We start from the raw sequence: 19651 nt of genomic DNA, 5'->3' as shown, positions 1-19651 counted from the left end.
GGGGGACAATGAAGATGAAATTGCTGTCATTGGCATGGGATGCAATTTTCCAGGAGGTACACATTTATTTTTGCTTTAAATACTATTATGTATCAGAGACTTGTAAATTATTATATTTGTCACATTCAATATATTCCAATGAGATAGTTATTTACTAAATGTTGAGTTTATGCTTTTGACAGGAGAGGGGCTTCAACATTTTTGGAATGTGCTGTTGGAGGGTAAGAACTGTGCTGTGCCAATTCCAAACGAAAGATTTGACATTTCCGAATGGTATGACCCAGACAACAACAAAACAGGAACATCCCGCACGCAAAAAGCCGCACTCATTGACGGGTATGTCCTATCTTATCTTGTCCCTTGAAGAAAATAACATATTTGAAGAGTCATTTAAATGTTAAGTAAAACATTTTGTTAACAGACTGGCACATCAGTTGTCTTATTTTACACCTCAAAATAATTTATTTTTTAAAATACTTTAGTATACTACACATATTGTGTTAATTATTAACATTCAAAAGCTTGAATTTCACACACATTCTAAATTCTGACATGAACTATTATTTGGTATACATATATATTTTTTTCTTTACTGTTCCCAGGTTTAATGAATTTGATCACAAATTCTTCGGTATGACAGAAACTGAAGTGGAAAAAATGGACCCTCAGCACAAACTCCTTCTTGAGTGTACATATAGAACTTTAGAGAATGCTGGACTGCCAATGGAAAAGGCAAGTGGGACCAGAACAGGAGTATATATGGGTAAGTGATAATTAAGTTACCAGCTTTAACAAGGATTCATTTAAAATGTATAGGCAATTTTGTATGGCCACACTTCATGTACTGATTGTGTCTGCATTACTTTAAAGGGCTTATGAACAGAGATTATGAGAGTTGTGCTGCACAGAGGAGCCCAAATGATATCAACCACTACACAGGCACTGGCATGGCTATGAGCATAGCAGCCAATCGAGTCTCCTACATGTTCAATCTCACTGGACCCTCACTGTCCATTGACTGTGCCTGTTCATCTTCTCTGGTTGCTATTCATTTAGGATGTCAAGCATTAATACAAGGTAGGCCTTAAAGTACATGTTCTATCCGGTGTACGTAGCCTTGGGAAATTCATCAATAACCTTGGATTGATTATACAAGACAAGTCAAAGTTGTAACATGCCTTCTATTGGCTTCCTCTTATCAGGTGACTGTGAGATGGCTCTGTGCGGGGGCGTCAGCTGTATTATAGACCCAAGGCTTTTTGTTGCTCTCAGCAAAGCAAAGATGATCTCACCTGAAGGCACCAGCAAACCTTTCTCCAGCAGAGCAGATGGCTACGGCAGAGGAGAAGGGTGTGGGATTGTGTTGTTAAAGCCATTGAAACAAGTAATGTATTTTATATGTAAAATCAGTCATCAAAGAGGCGAAACATCCTTATTCAAACTTGAGCCACATTAAATGAACAAATTGTTGAAAGTGATATCAAACATGAACCTTTAATAAACAGGCTCTCAAGGACGACGACAAAATATGGGGCATCATCAGCAAAACTGCCGTCAACCAAGATGGCCACTCGGTCACTCCAATCACCAAGCCGTCCATGGTCCAACAGGAGGCGCTGCTGCGCACCATCTACTCTGCGTCTGACCTGTCCAATGTCCAGTACATCGAGGCTCATGGGACTGGAACCCCAGTTGGGGACCCTATAGAAGCAGGGAGCATCTCCAAAGTGGTCGCCACAGCCAGACCTCCTGGCTCAGACACACTCCGCATCGGCTCTGTGAAAGGCAACATCGGCCACACAGAATCTGCAGCTGGAGTCGCAGGGCTGATCAAGGTACTTTTGATGATGAAGTATAAAACCATTGTACCGTCTGTCTTCTACTCTGAGGACAGTGCCAGTATAGATGTCAAAGCCCTGAATTTGAAAGTTCCAACCAAACCAGAAAAGTGGTCAGATGCTGTTATGGTTGCAGGAATAAATAACTTTGGTTTTGGTGGAACAAATGCACATGCTATTGTCAAACAATACAAGCAGACTCACACTCCTAGAAAGAGCGGTAGGAAATCTCACAAGTGCTTTGTCCTATCCGGAAGTTCCGTCAAGTCGATTGATATGATGATGGAGGACACAATTCAGCAGATAGATGAAAACAGTGAATTTGACCTAGAAAGTCTCGTCTACACATCTGCGTGTAGGAGAAGCCACTTGAAACACAGGTACAGGCGGGCTTTCATGACCTCCACTCTGGCTGATCTGAAAGATCAACTGAAATTGACGGTGAATAAAAACATTGCCCTCTCAAATTCAGATCCAAGGTTAGTGTTTGTCTTTTGTGGAAATGGTGTGACCTACCAAGGCATGTGCAAACAGCTTCTGAGAGAGGAACCTGTGTTCAGGGAGAAGGTCAGGGAAGTTGAGAGCATTTTCAAGAGGTTCAATAACATGGCGATCTTAGACAGACTAGAGGCTGAGTCTGAGGCTGGTGACTTTTCAAAACCAGAGGTTGTCCAGCCACTGCTCTTTGCCGTTCAGGTTGGCATTGCCAGTCTCCTGAAGCACTGGGGCGTCCGACCTGACGCTGTTCTTGGGCACTCTGTTGGAGAGGTTGCTGCCGCCCACTGTTCTGGCCTCTTGTCTCTTGAGGATGCTGTGAAAGTGATTTATCACCGCAGCGTCTTACAGGGTATGGTGACAGGTGGAAAAATGCTTGTGATTAGCAACATGGCAGTGTCGGAAATCTTGAAGATGCTTCCAGATTACTCTGGAAAGATTTGCATGGCTGCATACAACAGCCCACAGTCTTGCACCCTTTCCGGTGATGCAGATGCTATTAAGAGTCTCCACCAGAAGTTAAGCATTTCAGACAAGACAAAAACTCTGTTCCTCCATATCCTGGACGTTCCTGCCGCTTACCACAGCCATATGATGGACCCCATCCTTGCCCAAATAGTGGACAGGGTTGGTTATTTGAAGGTGAATGAGACAGAAACTAAATTGTTCTCAACAGTGACAGGGAAGGAGGTGGAACAGGCAGACTTCACGACAGGGAAATACTGGGCCAGGAACATCCGAGAGCCTGTTGCTTTTGAGCAGGCGGTGAGGTCAGCAGCCGACCAAAAGAAGAATGTGGTCTTTGTAGAGATAGGGCCCAGAAGGGCTTTACAGAGGAACATTATGGAGACTCTCGGAAAGGACATCACAGTCATCTCTTCTGTGCAACCAGAGAAAGATCATGAGACAATGCTTTCTGTCGTCTCCAAACTGTTTGAGCTGGGAGTCTGTGTCGATTGGGACCAGTTCTACAAGGGGTGTGAGACTTCACCAACACCTTTTCCAAGGTATAGGTTTGACAGCAAAAAGGGAGAGGTTATCAATGGAAAAATGCAGAAAGGGACGCCCAGTAATCACAAAGCGCTTAGCCAGACCAGTGACGGCAATGGCTTCAGCTGTGATCTGTCTTCGCCATCTTTATCTTACCTCCTGGAACATAAGAACAATGGTGTCCCTCTCTTGCCAGGCGCCTTCTATGCTGATCTGGGTTTAACTGTTGCCCTGGAAAGTGTCAAACCAAAGGTTCCACTTAATACCCTGCAACTCAGCATTGACCTTCTGAGCCCGTTCGTTCTCACACAGAATGCACCCGAGATTCAAGTGCATGTCGAGCATGTTGAAGGTACAACACATTTCAAAATGCAGTCTTCTACTGCAACCTATGCATCGGGCACTGTTGTGTGCAAGCGAGAGAGACTGATTGAGGAGCAAAACATTTCCTTGAGCTCCATCTACAAGAGATGCAAGCTACTGATTACTTCTGAGAAGCTTTACTCTGACCTGAACGCCACTGGATTTCAGTATGGTAATGTTTTCCAAAACAAGGGGGATATACACTACGGGGATGAATTTGGGGAGGCTATTTCAGTTGTCACTGTTTCTGAGGAGTTGCTGCCTCAATTGCATGACTATTGCATTCATCCCGTAGTGTTAGACTACCTGATGCAACTTTTTCCTATTGTTTCCAATGTACGTGATGGAAGGCCAGTGTTCCCAGCCAGAATTGGAAGCTTGACTGTAAATGAACCCCTGCAAGATGAGATGATCATCTATCTGAGAGCCACTAAAGTGGAGGATCGTCAGTTTGAGGTGTGTGGCTGCTTCGCAGACAAAGAGGGCAAGGTGTTGGTTGAGCTTCGGGATGTGTTGATCAAGTACCTAGGGAGCCACGCTGCTGTACTTGAGGAGTACTTCTACCACAATGAATTCCGTGTCGTCTCTGAAGACATTGCATCCTCTCGTGGTCGCAAAGCCTTGGTTTTCTCTGACCAGTTAGGAATATCGAGGTCTTTGCAACAGCACTTGTGTTCAAAATCTAAATACATCTCCTTTACACATGCTAAGGATATCCTGACCCATGGATTTGCCACACTCTTGGCCAACCTCAAGATTACAGACATAAAGAAGAACTTTGAGGAGGTTTTGTTTGTGTGGGGTGACGAGGACCTCACAGCTCATACATCTGAAAGTGTTCTGGATAACATGGTGAACTGCTGTGAGACGTTCCGACAGGTCATCCTAGAACTGAGAGACACACGTTTCACAAATTCCATCAGAGCAATAACCTATCGCTCAGCAGAAACCACAGTTGACCACATCAGCTCAGGCTTTGCCCTGTCTGGCATGATTAGGTCATGTGCAGCAGAGATGGATGAGCTGATGTTTCAGTGGATCGACATCAACTCCATGTCCACTGACGACATCCAAGCTCTGTCACACATTTTAAGATCGTATCCATGCCGCAAGTACCCTGAGTTGGTGGTGAAAAACGGGTTGGTTTTCAAGCCTGACATGGTTCACACTTCCCTTGAAAAAACGGAGAGCCCAAGCTCTGAAAGGAAAGTCTGCTCAACAACTGAGCCCTGCACATTTCAGACTACTGACCCATACAGACTGACTACCTTGTCTGCCATTCCCTCTGACTTTGAGAATCAGTACATTCCTGATAAGACTGTTGAGATTCAGCTCAACAAGATGTGCGTTCATTCCTCTGACTACTTCCCCGTCAGCGTCTCTGACCTGAACTTTGGCCAGACACTCTACTGGAGCAAACATGATGCTCACAGCCACAATGTTCTGGCTCTAGACTTCAATGGTACTGTCACTGCTGTAGGGAAGGGTGTACGCAAACTGAAAGTGGGAGATCAAGTTGTCTCTTGTTATCCAGTTGTGGCATCCACAAAGATGATTGTTCCTGAAGAGGCTTGCTACAAGACAAAGAGATTTCAATTTCTAAAAGAGACACCATGTGTTTCTTACTTTTTGTTGGCATGGGAGATCATGAACAGAGCATTGCCCAGAGTAAAGGAACAAAAGAAAACTTTAGGAATCGTGACTTCTATTCGTGACTCAGCTCTACTGAAGGTCCTGTCTCTGACAGCAAGCAAATCTGGATGGGGTATTCATGAAGCAGCACAGTGCAATGGTGTTTTTGTAGATGTTGATGCAATAGATGCATTTGTCCTTCTACCCCCATTTGATGAGTCTTTGGTTGCAAAAGTTGTAAATGTTCCTGGAGTGACGCATGTTGTCATTGTCGGTGAATCCCACACCCAAGGCTTGCTCACCCACACAGTTGTCAGAAGTGAAAAGGATAGCGTTTGCACGCAGAACATCCTGATGACTAGCATCTTACAGAAGGGGTCACTCAGAGCACAGATGCCACATGTCTATCGTTGGCTCAAGTCTTTGCACTTACACAGGAGGGCATTTGTTCTCGACTGCTTCACTTTTCAAAGACAGACGTCCGGAAGCATTGAGTTCCTTCCTTTGGACGAGCCAAATTCCTACTTCAGCTCCAGGATGGTTCCTGTGGTGGCACTGGGCAAGGAGGACTCCAGAGGTGCACTTTCCAATATTCCCTTGCAACAGAAATCCATCCAGCTTTTCCAAAAAAGAGCGGTGTACATTGTTACAGGTGGTCTGACTGGGCTGGGCTTTGAAACAGTCAGGTCCATTTCCCAGAAAGGTGGAGAGCACGTTGTCATTTTCTCCAGACGTAATCCCTCACCAGACATGCAGGTGGAAATAAACAATGTGGAGAAAGAGACCGGTTCCTGCATCGTTTGCATGAAGTGTGATGTCTCTGACTTTGAAGATGTGCACAACGCAATTGGTCAGATTGGCCAGAAATTCCCCTCCTGTCCAATCAGAGGGGTTTTCCACAGTGCAGTTGTCCTGCATGATGGGTTAATTGAAGCCCTTGACAAATCTCTCTTTGAGAAAGTCATGAAGCCGAAAGTGAATGGGGCACTAAATCTGCACCATGCAACAAAACACTGCAAGTTAGATTACTTTGTGTGCTACTCCTCCGTTGCTGCCTTTCTTGGCAATGCCGCCCAAATTAACTACAGTGCAGCAAACTCATTCCTTGATACATTCTGTCATTATAGACGGAATATTGGACTTGCTGGGCAGTCCATCAACTGGGGGCCTTTGAACCTTGGTCTTCTGCTGAACAAAGACCATTTGCATAGGTTCCTTGAAGCTAAGGGGATGATGTTGTTGGATGTGGCAGAGATACGTGAAGGTTTGGAGCAAGCCTTAATGCTAAACAGACCCCAACAGGCAGTGTGTAGGTTTCACTTCAAAAACATTATCAACAATGTTCAAAACGTTGCACTGACCATCCGTCTGATTGATTTGGTGGAGGAAACACGCCGCCAAAATCAACTGTCCGACTCACGAGGAGATACAACTGTCGCCTTATCTTCTCCTACTGAATATATCAAATCTCTCCTCAGTGAAACACTGGGTGTTGACAAGAACGAGCTACACGAAGAGTTCCCCCTCTATGCCTTGGGCATTGACTCAATGCTTGCTATGACTCTGCAAAATCGCATATTTCAAGAGAGGGGTGTCAACTTGCCCCTGGTTAAAATCATACACCCAGATGCTTCACTGTCTACAATGATAACAGTTCTTGTGGAAAGCACAGAGGCTAAGGACAAGGATAAGGGTGATGATAAGGAAGCAGTTATCAATGCAACATGGCTATAGGCCTCTCTGATGCATATTTTTTTGACATGACAGCATATCAGATTACATGGGAAATAGCATTAGTTCTTTGCAGGAAACACTCATTTTATCAAGAAAAATATATTGTACCTGGCACGTTTATAATCATGGACTGAAACTGATATCAAAAAGGAAACTAAAAATGAATTTGTGTACTGAGATTTTAATGAAAGGGAAAATGATTACAAAAACTTAAACTAAACTAAAACTGCAATGCAAAGATGCAAAACCAAGTACAATTGGCTACAAATCTCAATTAAGCTATGAATACTTTTTTTTTTTTCAAACTGAAATGAATTAATCCCAATACTAAAACTAAACTGAAACTTAATAATATTGTTACTTTGTAAAGATCATATTGTCAAGAGCATGTCACTGGATGTGCTAAATGCATCTCAGCAGGATTTTGATGATATTTAGGCATTATAACATTTCAAGTCAAAGGTATACTGTCAATTGTGTGCAATAATTATTTTCTACATCATGATAGCATTATTGTTTGTAATTACTAATTTAATGCAACTGTTATTCTTTATTCTGTAATGTTTAGTCCAAAGTTTATTAAATTATCTTACACATGTAATGACATTTATAATGCAATGCACATGCTTTATTGTTTGAAAATGTTTTCAATATGCAGATGAACATTGGTGCATAGCCTACATAGTCACATTCCTTTAAACTAGTCACCATGAGATCAATTAAAATAAAGGACATTCAAAACGTTGATGTTGTGTTTAACTTGTGTCAAGAATTTACTTAGGTGTAGCCTACCCAGGAGGTTCACTATGTAATTAATGGACGATCTTTGTTTGCATACAATTTTCAATAAATTCTAATGTGTACAGTGTTGTTCTCATTTATGCATGCTGTGGTAGTGACGAGGTTAAATGCAGTCGGCTATGTCTATTTATTGATGATGAGGATGACTATAGTTTGTGGCCCCCCTCCCCACGGGATTCGCGAACAGTTTGATTTTACAGCTAAGGCAACTAGCTTTCTTACAGTAGTGGTGAAGGAATTGCTTAAAGAGAACACTAGCCATGGTTATGGCAGATCAAAGTGGCTCTAGGCAGATCCAATAGTTTTAAACTTCAACAGAGTACCCACCTACAAGGAAATCAACGCTTGTCAATGGAGCGAGCCCAGACTCTCTGTTCAAATGAAATGTACGAGAGTCTGGTTAGGACCAGGTTAGGGATCTTGCTCACGTTTGTTGAAATCTCTGTCACTCAGAACTCTACTAAACACGTTGCTTCAAACTTTGCTGAGTTCAAGTGTTGTTTCAAACTTTGAGAATTGGTTGAAAGTTGAATTGGTTGGATTGGTTGATTGGTTGAAGACGTTGAATATTTTTCACTACAGTGTCTGATACTATATGTTATTGATTAGCAACCCCCCGTCTGCTAAATGTCAATGAATGTATTCTATAGCGTTCGTAATTATGTATCCTCTATAGCCTACGAATTTATATTTAATTCTGATGTCTTTTAAGTGTTACCAGCCTCTACCACACTACACAGGCTTGGCTCTGCTACCAGCCTCTACCACACTACACAGGCTTGGTTCTGCTACCAGCCTCTACCAAATTGCATTAGGCTTGGCTCTGCTACCAGCCTGTACCAAACTGCATTAGGCTCTGCTAATAATGACACAAACATCATAAGCCTTAATTAAATACTACAGAAAGACAGTGAACAAAGTTTCTTTTTTATGTATGCATTTTTAGTTTTTGTATAATTACATTTACATTTAGTCATTTAGCAGACGCTCTTCTCCAGAGCGACTTACAGTAAGTACAGGGACGTTCCCCCCGAGGCAAGTAGGGTGAAGTGCCTTGCCCAAGCACAAAACTTCATTTGGCACTGCGGGAAATTGATCCGGCAACCTTCTGATTACAAGCCCGACTCCCTCACAGCTCAGCCATCTGACTCACCATAATTCTGAATCGTGATCAAATAAACTGTTAAAATGTTTTCAGAAGTGCAATATGCAAACATTATAATCATTTTCATAATTATTTAATGACAAAATTAACAGATTTCTTAAAATAAATGATATCACAATTTTCAAAAATGTCAACATCATGGAAACCAGAGGCACAAATATAATGAATGCATTGTTACATAGTAAGTGGCAAGGTCTACAAAGGTGAAATATTGCACTAGGAGTTACATCTTTCCTGTAATGGTAAGATGGAGAAGAGATCCACGTACTGTTCTTCAACTACAAACAGTAGGGGATCTAAAAGTTGCACTGATAATCTACATTAGTAGCAGTCACCCTTTCAACAGTAGTATGAGTTTAAACATTTAAATTAGGATTGTATTTGCCGTTACTCATCTGATTTGCATAAGTGTTAACTGGTGGGTTTGATGTTTCTGACTGTCCAATGTCCTTCATTTCATCACTGATTTGAGTGCTACATTTTCCAAAGAAGGTTAAAAACACTGGTATAAAAGTCACACCATGTAAAGCCCCAAACAAGATGACCAGGAACATTATTTTAAAGAATGTTCTGAAGATGTAGCTCTCAGATGCAGACAGAACCACTACTCCTAAAATAGTAGACAGAGCCCCCTGAATGATAGGATACCCCAAGTTAAAAACAGCCTCTATTAATTTGTCATCAGCTGTGGGCTGTTTGCTTGTGACAAAGGCATAAGAAATGTGAGCTGAGAAGTCCACTGAGAACCCGATGCAGATGACAAGATTGATCATGGAGACAGAGTCTAGGTTAACATCCCATAAAGCCATGAAACCAGCAACTCCAACTATGACCGAGGCAATGGCAAAGGTCACCCATAGGGAACATATGGGACTGGGAATTAGCAGAAGAGAGATGACCAGCATAGCAACAGTGGCCACAACAATGTTTTGGATGGTGTTAGTAACAATGACTACATATTGATCAAAGAAAATGAAAGCAGGGTGGTAGACAACCAAGGCCTCAGGACAGGCTTCAGCTGTCTTTCTGAACTCATTCAGCATGTTCTTTTCATCAATGGCTGTCCGAATATCAACTGTCTGGACAAACATTCTGGAGGCATAAATATGCCCTTCAGTCACTGAAAAGTTCACATCCTGTCTAAAAGCGTGTGTGGCAGATGAAAGATTGAAAAAAATTGGTAAATTATCAATGAAGATTTTTTTGTCAGTAAGATTCAAACTTATTGCATTTCCATATGTCATATATTGATTTAGCCAAGATATAGTCATATTTGCGGCGACCAGTGGTCGATTATCAATGGTTAGATCCCCAAACTTGTGAAGACAAGCATCAAGTTTGTCCCGGGCATTAGCATCCCAGTATAGGAAGTGTGTGTCTGTCACAACAACCATCACATTTGGGCCGAATTCTGAAAAGTACTGGTCTTCGTCATCATAATAGCTACCCACATATGAACCATCAGTTGCTAACTGTTTCAGATCGATGCCCTCTTTCATTTGGAAGCAGCCATAAATGCTTGCAGCCAAATACCCAGCATAGAGGAGCATTACAAACCCCTTGGTCAACTTCTTTGTCAGAAATGGCCCATAATAGTTTTTGAAAAAGTTGTTGATTGGCATTGGTTCTTCCTTCCCTGTGTCTTTAACATAGTAGCCCCCTTCACTACATGTGTTGTACTGGGCAGAGCTGGGTTCTGGTACCTTCATGCAGGTCAGCCAGTGCCTGTTGCTTTTCTCTCTGTGTCCGTTCAGTGCTAAGAACGCACCAAAGAAAGTGATGTTGTACAAGTAACAGAATACAACTGCAGTGCCAGTATACATACAGAAAGACTGCACAGAGGCAAAGGGAGTTAAGAGACCAATATAGAAAGCCAAGGCGTCGGTCAGCGTTGTGATGGTGATGGAAACTGCTGCATCTTTGTACGTCTCTGCCATACGGTCCTCTACTCTGTGGTTAACTTGAGACTTCTGCCAGCAAGAAATCATGATGAACATATCATCAACACCGATTCCTAAAAAACAGATTACACAGGGTGTCATTTACAAACTTTGAAGAGAGTTGCATTGTACAGGATCTCTCTTAACTCGTTTTGTGTGTCACAAGCGCAGTCTGTAAACTTACCCAGAATCAAAAACGGAGCACTTGCCACAGTGGTAGCGAAGGGCATCCCACAGTAGAGCAACAACCCAAAACTGGACACCACTGCCAAGCCTGCTGAGAGGACACCGAAGGTGGCCACCCACACCTTATTCCTCACACAGTCCAACCTACAAACAACACACCTCTCTTTAGCTAAAAGTTCATCCATCAAACAATACTGTAAATAGTAAGTACAGCAGATAACAGCTCTTTAACAGATAACAGATAACAGAACAGGTGCTCCTGTGCCAAATACACCCACTAAAGACCAGCTAAATTATTTATTTGTTTTTAACTATGTAAGGTAAATGTCTGCACTATGTACTTCATATGCAAAATAACACGTAGTATCCCCAAAATATGCATAATACAACATTTTGACAAAATAGTGCAAACCGATATCAACAGGTTAATAAACAACATATTTATGATAAGAACAACATACAGGAGTTGCATATAGAAGTGCAAAGTGCTGAATAGCAGCATGGTATGGGGAAAAGCAATTTCGAACGTCTGTGTAATTACTTGTTGCATGGTCTGATTGACAATAAAGTAACATTTACATTTAGTCATTTAGCAGATGCTCTTATACAGAGCGACTTACAGTAAGTACAGCGACATTCCCCTAAGGCAAGTAGGGTGACGTGCCTTGCCCAAGGACACAACATCCATTCACTCAGCCAAAATCGAACCGGCAACCTTCTAATTAATATTCAGATTCCTTAGCCATTTAACCCCTCCCAATTTGACTTTGAATTTTTAAGTCAATTCTATGATTGTTAAAGGTAAGTATGTGTGTATGTACTTTATTTATAAACCTTGGGTGCTTGTTTGCCTCTGTGTGTGAAAACAACCCGGGGGACGGGTTGTTTTCATCCTTATAAGTATAACTTATTTTAGAGTTCTTTCCCCTGGAACAGATTTCATGTTCCAACCGAGGGAGGCTGTTGCTGTCTTGGTGTGTGGGGCTGCATCAAATACCCCTTTTTGCTCTGTTAAAGTGCTGCACTAGTCCACACTTGACTGTGGGGATCTCATTCTATTATGACTGTAACTGTTACCTGCTCCTGGCATTCTCTAATCCCTGCTCTCCCCCTCTCTGTCACCACTCTGTTTTTCTGGGACTTTTTCCTTGAGGGTTTAGGTTGGTTGAGGGGCAGTTCTATGGGCGTATGTGAAGCCCTCTGTGACATGCTTGCGTGTAAAAAGGGCTATACAAATACATTTGTTTTGATTTGATTTTAAAACTGCTTCAAGCTTTTATCGTCATTATTTGTTTACCATTGTATTTTCGATCATATTTTCATAACATAGATAAGTAAGAGTGATTATAAAGTTGATGTGAGGTAGAATGAAGACTAGACATACCTCATACATGACATGATAGAAAAAGTAATGGCGATGGTATACGTCACTGAGAACAAAGGAATGATGGAGTCTGTGCTCTTTTCAAATTCCTCTTCCCTTGATAGTGAAGTGAAATAAGAAACTGACATCTACAATTGTCAAAAGAAGTAAGACATTAGTGGTACATCCCACACACTTCTTTTAAACAACTTCTCAGAACAAATTTTGAAAATACTTCAAAAGTTATAATTCGTGAGATGTGAGACTGGCAATATTCCAAGTCTATTTGACAGAAAAAAAGGTAACACTTTACAGTAAGGGTGCATTAATGAGCTTTCATTAATGCTTTAACTAATGCATGAATCATCAAAGGTTGTCTATCTGATGTGTATCTGTTTTAATGAATAATGAGTTAATGATTTGGGAGTGTATCATAATGTTATGACTTTACCTGGTAAGGCAAATTACCATTAACAAATGATTAAGTAACGTCTCTATGAGGTTGATGAGTATTGATGCTGGACTAGCCACACACCATCCACACTATGTTAGTTCTGTGGAACAGTTGCGCATTGATTCATAGGTCAGATATAGCAGACGAAGAACGGGTAAGTAGTGCTGCACGAAAATAGCATAGCACCAAAATCTGAACAACGGACCGCCATGACTGAAATGGCGGTATCCGTTTGCGTGTTCTTTCTGTTCCGCATGAACCCGTTCCATATTCATCTGGTAGTCCAGTGATTCAGTCCGGTTGTCGATGTCTGGCAGTAATCCGTCGTTGTGGTAATTAACATGAATTAACGGTATTACAATTAGTTTACCCTGTTAACTCTGGGTTTTACTAACAGTATTAGTTTGCATTTAAATTGAGTAGTTACTCACCTATCAGTTCATGTGTTAATATTGAATCATCCATCATGCCAGATTTAATTAATAGTAAATCCTATGTGACTCCCTATTTAAAAATGATGCATTGAAGATCAATTCATAATTAAGTAGTAATACTTCATTACTAATTGCATAATTAATGCACCCTTATTGTAAAGTGTTACTGAAAGTAATAATTTATGTGCCAAGTTCATATATAAACAGATTTTGTATTGTACGTTATTATAGCAGCGCTGTTTTATTTGAATGCACTGGTACTAAATGTGTACAATCTTAAAAGTTCTTACCTCGTTATCTTCAATTTTTGAAATGTTGTTGATGAACTTTGTCAGCCAAATTGTATTTACAGTCTGGTTCACATCATTTAAGAAATAAAATAGCCTGATAGCTTTTGCACTCTCAATTTGCTCTGACCCTGGTTTAAGTTTCACACCACCAATCTCAGAGGCAGTGAAAATACTACCATTAAATGGGTATGTAATGGGTGTGCTATCAGCATCAGCAGGAGTTTTAACAATGTAAAAAATGGAATTTGTCATACATTCTCCAGCAATCTTAGCACAAATGTCACTGAAGCCAATTGTTGCTACTTTAATATCCTTAACAAGTTGGTCCATTTCAACAATCTTTGCAAAACCTTTGTTTGAGAGCACATTTTCTGTGTCACTCAAAATCAGAGATGCAAAAGTCCCTTCAGTATACAGTCTCAAGCGAGAGAATTCGCTGTCATTGTTTGGGAAGTTAGTTTTGACAATGAGTCTCTCGTCTTTAGCAGGTCCATTCACGGGTGTAAACTGCTCTTCAATTCCATTTGCCTCTCTGTCTTTGAGGAAGTAGAATCCTCCTCCGAGACCGGCTGACACCAACAGAGGAATAATAAAAAAACACCAGTAATGCCTTCCAACAAAGTTGCCCAGTTTTCCAAAACCCTCTGATAAGGGCTTTTCAATGCAGTTTGTCTTGAATCCAGGCATTTTCTTCTCAACGTAACTTCTCTATAAGAAATTAAGGTGTAGATTTACATGAACAACTTTCCTGCTCTGGATTCCCGTCAGGTCTGATAGCAGACCCTTTTATACAGTGTGCTATTACTGTCTGTGGCAACAAGATAAGCCTCCTGAGAAGGTAGTAATATGTAAACAGTAATATGTGGAATAATAAAATCTGCATCAGATGCAACAATGAACGGTGATGTCACAGAACAGACAAATTACCCGCAATACATTTATAAATACATAAGAATACATTTTTTTATGAAGAGTACAAGCAATAACTCGCCAGGTCCCACAAGCAGATTTATATTGTTATTACATCCAGTATATTATGTACCTGTCTACAGGAACAATAATCTTTGGTTTGTGAGAGTAAGCTGCTCAATGTTACATCTCTGTGGAAAATGTTCTATACTCATTCCCAACCAATTACAGAACAAAGTTCAAAGCTAATAAATGCTCAAATTGTATGTGGAATCTCCACTTGGTCATTTTGTGTAAACTTGCACTATATTTCAAAAGGTAGCAGTTGGATGACGTCGACACACATCAATCCCAGGATATAGAGAGCATCTGACAGCTGAGATCCCACAGTTTCTGAGCCACGCTGTCGTCTGTGGCAGCCCTGGAGCAGGTGGCAGGGGCACAGTCACTGTGAGCAAACACAGACGACACACAACATGAGGCCAAACAGTATTCCAGTACCTACATCATCAACAGAGCAAATGTATAGGCTCTACTAAACAAAATAATAAATACTGTTATTATAATATTAATATTATTATTATTATTATTTTATCCGTTTTCTGAGTGACAAACAAACCAACCAAACCTGAGCTCACCTGTAATATCCACCACTCTTGGTCTCCAGTCCAGGGTCCACAGCGCAGTAGATGGTTGTCTGAGCTCCCTGGACTGAGTTCTTGGTGAACGGGCTGACCATCTTCATGACAGCCTGCTGTGCAGGGTTGAGGTGTCTCCACAGGTCAGTTTGGACCACTCCAGGTGGAGGGAGTAGGCAGTCACACCGGTACCTAGGAAGGGAGGGAATGTTAAACTCCATCATACAGTACTATACATTAATTAAACAATAAGGTATGAGACGCAGCACTGTTTTGCAGCTACACCACACAAAGCATTCATATTTGAGGTGCTCAAGTGTAAATAGACTACTGCAGTACAGAGTCCCGGACATTAACCAAATGAAGGACAGATAAAGATGACCTTCTAGCCTCTTGGCCAGTAGATGAGTGAAGAGGATGTTGGCCAGTTTGCTTTGGCTGTAGGCCTTGTTCTTGTTGTAGCCCTTCTCACGTTTGATGTCGTCCAGGTTGGTGTTGCCCCAGCTGTGGGCTATAGAATGATGTTGATGATCCTGGAAGGGGCTGATCTCTTGATCAAGTCAATCAATAAGTACATCAACAGGAATTAACCTAAAACGATGGTGTGACCATGTATGTGTCTACCTTCTTAGCTTCACTATTAATGTATTCCTTTATTTCTTTTTTTGAATCCCCATTACCTTCCAGAAAGTGTTTGACATTATTCCTGGGGTCCACACGAAAGAACAAATACTGATCTACTCTCAAAAAAATAAAAAAGACTAAATGTACTTAACTCTGTTCTGTGCTATTGTATCCTTGTTACAGAAACAGGACCAGGAAGTAACTTGACTTCCTGAAAATAGTTAATGGTGAGTAGGTACATTATCACTGACGTTAAAGAGAGTTAACATGTCATGACTTGTGTTCAATGAACAAGGGCAGACTTCTTTCCTCAACTTTGAAAGGGCCTTGCATTTCTGTAACTTACCTTTGCAATATATTATTTTATTAACTTTGTACTCTGAAGTAATGCTTGAATTCGTACTTCCTTATTTTTGTCATTATTGTGTCGGGGTCGCTCAACATTTCAGGTTATATGATCAGGGTAAATCATCAACAGTGGCATAAACACACATTATGTTTGCATCTCCCTGGTAATGACCAAGTGTAGGTGCCTGCCCTGCCCTGGGCTGGCCTCCCCCAGCATTGTTGATAAGGAGGTTCAGTTTGCTTTCCTCTACAGACAGATCAGGGGAGAGTCCAGTATAAAAACAATGTGGTGTGCCAGTGCCATCATCTCCACTTTAACTTATGGTGTCTATGGAGGGGTCAGAAGATCCTAATGTACATAAATGTCATGTGATTATGCTCCTACCCCAGTTGATGACCTCTGCGAACTCCTTGATCGACTTGGTATCTGACAAATCAAGCTTTAGGATAACAACGTATTGCCGGAGCCTTCTACATCTTGTTTCAGTGCTGACTGTTTTGTACATCTCTGCAAGCCATGATGATTCTGGCTCCTGTTAAAAAGTCAAATAAAAGGTATTCTGGAAATCTGAATCTAAACTGGCTGTATGGTTCCACCTAGTGTCACTGGATGGTATAAACATAAATAATAAAACACATCAACAGGTACACTTTGTCATCAAGGGTATATTTAAGCTTAAGACCAATAACTAAACATGCCATACTCCGTGTGATTAAATGATTAAATACAATTTTCCCAAAATGTATTAAAGTAGAGAGAGCATAAAAAGAATCCTGCGAGGATAGGGCAATCTTGGAAGACGTGTGAGAAAAGGAAAGACGGTGGGCGGTGTAAGATAAACACAATAAAACGCTCTTTGCTGAAGCCAGTATGGGTTCCAGGGATGACAAGTGTTTTATCATCGAGTTGCGCATCTGAGGACCATGGCCTCCGAATTTTTTATCCAATGAATTGAGTCAAATGATTTAATTTCCTATTGGTGGTCAATTTGCAGGAGTTAAATAGACTACAAGCAAATAAGAAGTGAGGCCCTGGTTCTTCTAGCGAGAAAGACAATACTGTTGTACAAAACAGACATGACTTTACTTCCCTGAAATGAAAACCACCCATTTGTGCAAGATCTTTTTTTTCATCTTTTACTTGTAGATCTTATAAAAGAATGATCTCCAAGGATACTGACACACTTGTAAGGTTGCAAATATTGCATTTCAGATGACAACAGTGTAACAACAGCAAGATCCCCATATCTTGTAAATCTTTTTATTTATTTTTTTACACTAGTTTTTTTGAAGGTGTGCCTAAAAAATTGTATCACTGAAAGATTCAAAACACGGATACGTTTTTAAACATCATTGCCACATAATAGCATGTGGCACTTTGTAATGTTCATGACCCATCCCCTTCCCTGGCATCCCTGCCCAGTGCCCACCTATTACAGCCAAGATCTCCATTCTCCTCGCTGAGGGATGAACAATGGATGTTGGCTTAATACTCGGCCCCTTAAATGAATCTCACAAGAGCTACAGACCTCCAGGTTCTGGGTGTAGCTTAAAGACAAAGATGACAACTACCGAGCTATTCAGTGAGTGATTAACTGTGCTTCACAGCACATGGACCTGTGTCATCACCTCCTTAGCAGTGTCCAGCACACAGATTTGTGTGTGTTTGACTGGTTAGGGTCATCATATGTTGGAGCTGATCTGATTTTACTTAAGACTAAGTATACGTGTAAAAGCATAGGGCAAAGTATTATCGGCTTTATAGTTCATATATATATGTAATATATGATATAAGATGATAATGATATAAGAGCTGTGATGAATATTATCAACTACCATTTTATCAGCTGATGAATGTTAAACTAATATGTATTCTTAATACTTGACTTGTACAGTGTATGTAAAAAACAATTAAACTTACCTTACCTTGCTTCTAATGTAAGCTGTTCAAGACCATTAGAAATATTAATTTATTTGACTTTCTTGTCTAAACTTAGTATTTCTTGAACGTCTGTGAAAATGTGGGGAGCTTTAGAAACCGCCTATGAAGGACACATATATTCCATCTGTATGCAGTCTCTGGTTAGAAAACACAGAATTGTTCAGTGGAAAGTTGTCTTGCCCAAAACGCCTCTCAAGTTTTGCAGGTCCTTTAGTTGGCATAAATTGGTCTCAATGTCATTGAAATCCTCGAGGAAGTAAATTCCAAATCCAAGCGCAGTGGAGAGGACGAGAGGTTCGATGAAGAACCACCATGGGTGCAATCCAACAAACCGGACGAACGTATTATCCAATGGAGAAAGGCTTCTTAACGCAGTCTGTGCGGCATCCAGCCATATTAACCGTCAGGGGCGGATCTCGAAAAATATTCATGGGGTGGCAATTGCCTCTTAAGAGGGTGGAAGGAGATTTTGAGGGGTAGCACCTCAGTGGCAGAAGTTTATATGCTGATCGAATCGTAGTCATATTAATCAATGTTTATTTGGAATAAATGTTAATTTGGAATGCCCCCAAATTAAGACATTTTAACTCAAAAACATTAGGCTACATTATTATGGCACTTTATTAAAGCCTTAAATCAAAGATATTGAGGAAACAATGAACACAAATTTCAAAAGTGTTTTCATTTTTTTTATTGGCTATTGGTTACTCAATAATAAACGGTATCACCAAACCGAAGGTTGGACAACTTGGTTAGCTAGTAGTCGAAGAATGTGAAACACGTTTGAAGTTTGTATGGTCGATATTGACAAAGACATTGAAGAAACACTGAAAATGGTGTATTCAAATGTCTGCTAGGTTTTTCGGCAGGCTGTCTACTCTTTTACTCCGGTCCCTACATATGACACGGAGCCTGAATGGAGGTACGAACATGAATGTCCGTTGAATCTCGAATTCAAAACTGATTTCCTCGGTCTCAGTGGGGAGTGTGGTTGGAGTCGTCTAGTGCTGCATTCACTTGCAGTGGGATATTAGCAGGCCCAAACGTGATTCGTGAGCGCAGAATTACGAAAATTTAAATAAACTTGTCAACTCAAATTAGTTAACTAGCTAACTGCAACCTCTGCCCATTCCGAGTTTAAAGAATGAATGTTGTCATATCGAGTGAATCATCTCTTACTGAGAACTAAGTTATCACACACCTATCAACCAAAATTACAGGAATAGACAGGGCCAGGGAGTTTTCAGGTGATCTTTATAAGGATGGATCAATAGGCTACTTTTCTGCAAAGTTATATCATCATTCAATGACCATATTCGGCGTCAAACTGTTGTGGAACATCTTCGGTGGCTCCGACACAAGAACAGGAATGCTATCGGAATTCCGCTGATTTTCAGTCTGAATAACCGCAGAAAATGTGAAAAGAATCTGCAGACTTTGTTTGGGCTTGCATTTTAGAAATTCGCTCTTGCAAATGTCCGACTCGGCGGAGTGGGGAGGGGGAG

General features: G+C 40.9%; 3 protein-coding genes across 3 annotated transcripts; 1 reads left to right on the top strand and 2 right to left on the bottom strand.

Moving 5' to 3' along the window:
* Positions 1–1174: 1174 nt before the first annotated feature.
* LOC124470358 (probable polyketide synthase 1) lies at positions 1175–7776 on the top strand. Its single transcript, XM_047024199.1, has 2 exons — positions 1175–1384; positions 1506–7776. The coding sequence occupies exons 1-2, from the start codon at positions 1175–1177 to the stop codon at positions 7050–7052; spliced, it is 5757 nt and encodes a 1918-aa protein (XP_046880155.1). The 3' UTR covers positions 7053–7776.
* Positions 7777–9374: 1598 nt separating this feature from the next.
* Positions 9375–16062, bottom strand: LOC124470357 (patched domain-containing protein 3-like). The gene is made up of 6 exons (XM_047024197.1): positions 15615–16062; positions 15233–15424; positions 13686–15042; positions 12529–12656; positions 11143–11288; positions 9375–11032 (listed from the first exon to the last, which is right to left on the bottom strand). The coding sequence occupies exons 3-6, from the start codon at positions 14370–14372 to the stop codon at positions 9375–9377; spliced, it is 2619 nt and encodes an 872-aa protein (XP_046880153.1). The 5' UTR covers positions 14373–15042; positions 15233–15424; positions 15615–16062.
* LOC124470356 (retinol dehydrogenase 12-like) lies at positions 14940–16710 on the bottom strand. Its single transcript, XM_047024196.1, has 6 exons — positions 16590–16710; positions 16349–16451; positions 15913–15938; positions 15590–15782; positions 15233–15424; positions 14940–15042 (listed from the first exon to the last, which is right to left on the bottom strand). Exons 1-6 carry the CDS (start codon positions 16708–16710, stop codon positions 14940–14942), a joined length of 738 nt encoding a protein of 245 aa, XP_046880152.1.
* Positions 16711–19651: the final 2941 nt, after the last annotated feature.

The sequence above is a fragment of the Hypomesus transpacificus genome, chromosome 8 (assembly GCF_021917145.1).
Source record: "Hypomesus transpacificus isolate Combined female chromosome 8, fHypTra1, whole genome shotgun sequence".
NCBI classification, from domain to species: Eukaryota; Metazoa; Chordata; class Actinopteri; order Osmeriformes; family Osmeridae; genus Hypomesus; species Hypomesus transpacificus.
Note: the sequence above shows the minus strand (reverse complement) of the source record. Positions and strands in the feature narration are given on the sequence as shown.